General features: G+C 57.9%; 1 protein-coding gene across 1 annotated transcript in view; it reads right to left on the reverse strand.

The window, feature by feature from the left end:
* The window catches only part of ETH_00039360 (uncharacterized protein), a gene marked incomplete at both ends in the record, with an annotated part of 426 nt that extends 134 nt beyond the window's left edge, over nt 1-292 (reverse strand). Inside the window, one exon of the mRNA XM_013375161.1 lies at nt 1-292. Within this exon, the coding sequence (XP_013230615.1) occupies nt 1-292 (292 nt within the window).
* Nucleotides 293-620: the final 328 nt, after the last annotated feature.

Genomic DNA, 620 nt, shown 5'->3' on the forward strand with positions numbered 1-620 from the left:
CTGCTGCTGCTGCTGCTGTTGCTGGTGCTGCTGCTGTTTCTGGGAGCTCCTCGCAAGGGACATCGCTTGGCAGTATAGGCGCAGCAGCAGCAGCAGCAGTTGCTGCTGCTGGTTCCGGTGTAGCGGCAGCAACCGAAGAAGCAGCAGGCGTTGCTGCAGCAACAGTCTGTGGCGCTGCTATAGCTGCTGCATCTTCTGCTGCAAAGGCTCCAGCAGCAGCAGCAGCAGCAGCAGCAGGAGCAGCATCTGGTGGTGCTGCTGCTGCTGCGCCTGCTGCTTCTAGGGGCTCCATATGAAGAGACACTCGTGAGCTGCTCAGCAGCAAAAGCAACCCTAGCTAAGGAAAGGAAGATGAGAGGAAACTGTCGCTAGGGTTTAGGGTTTAGGGTTTAGGGTCTTGGGTTTGGGGTTTAGGGTTTCGGAGTGCAGGCTGAAGAGCCGATCGCTCCCGTGCTGCCTCGGCAGCAAATAGGAAACACTTCTAAGAAAGCAACAGCAGAAGAAGTTGCTTCGATTATGTAGTCGCAGCCCCACAGGAGCCCAAACCCTAAATTAGGGTTTAGGGTTTCGGCTGCTGCTCGTGGGGCCCCCCAGCGTCCGGCGTTGACGGACGCGGCGGC

The sequence above is a fragment of the Eimeria tenella genome, genomic scaffold, assembly GCF_000499545.2.
Source record: "Eimeria tenella Houghton genomic scaffold, Eth_scaff2576, whole genome shotgun sequence".
NCBI classification, from domain to species: domain Eukaryota; phylum Apicomplexa; class Conoidasida; order Eucoccidiorida; family Eimeriidae; genus Eimeria; species Eimeria tenella.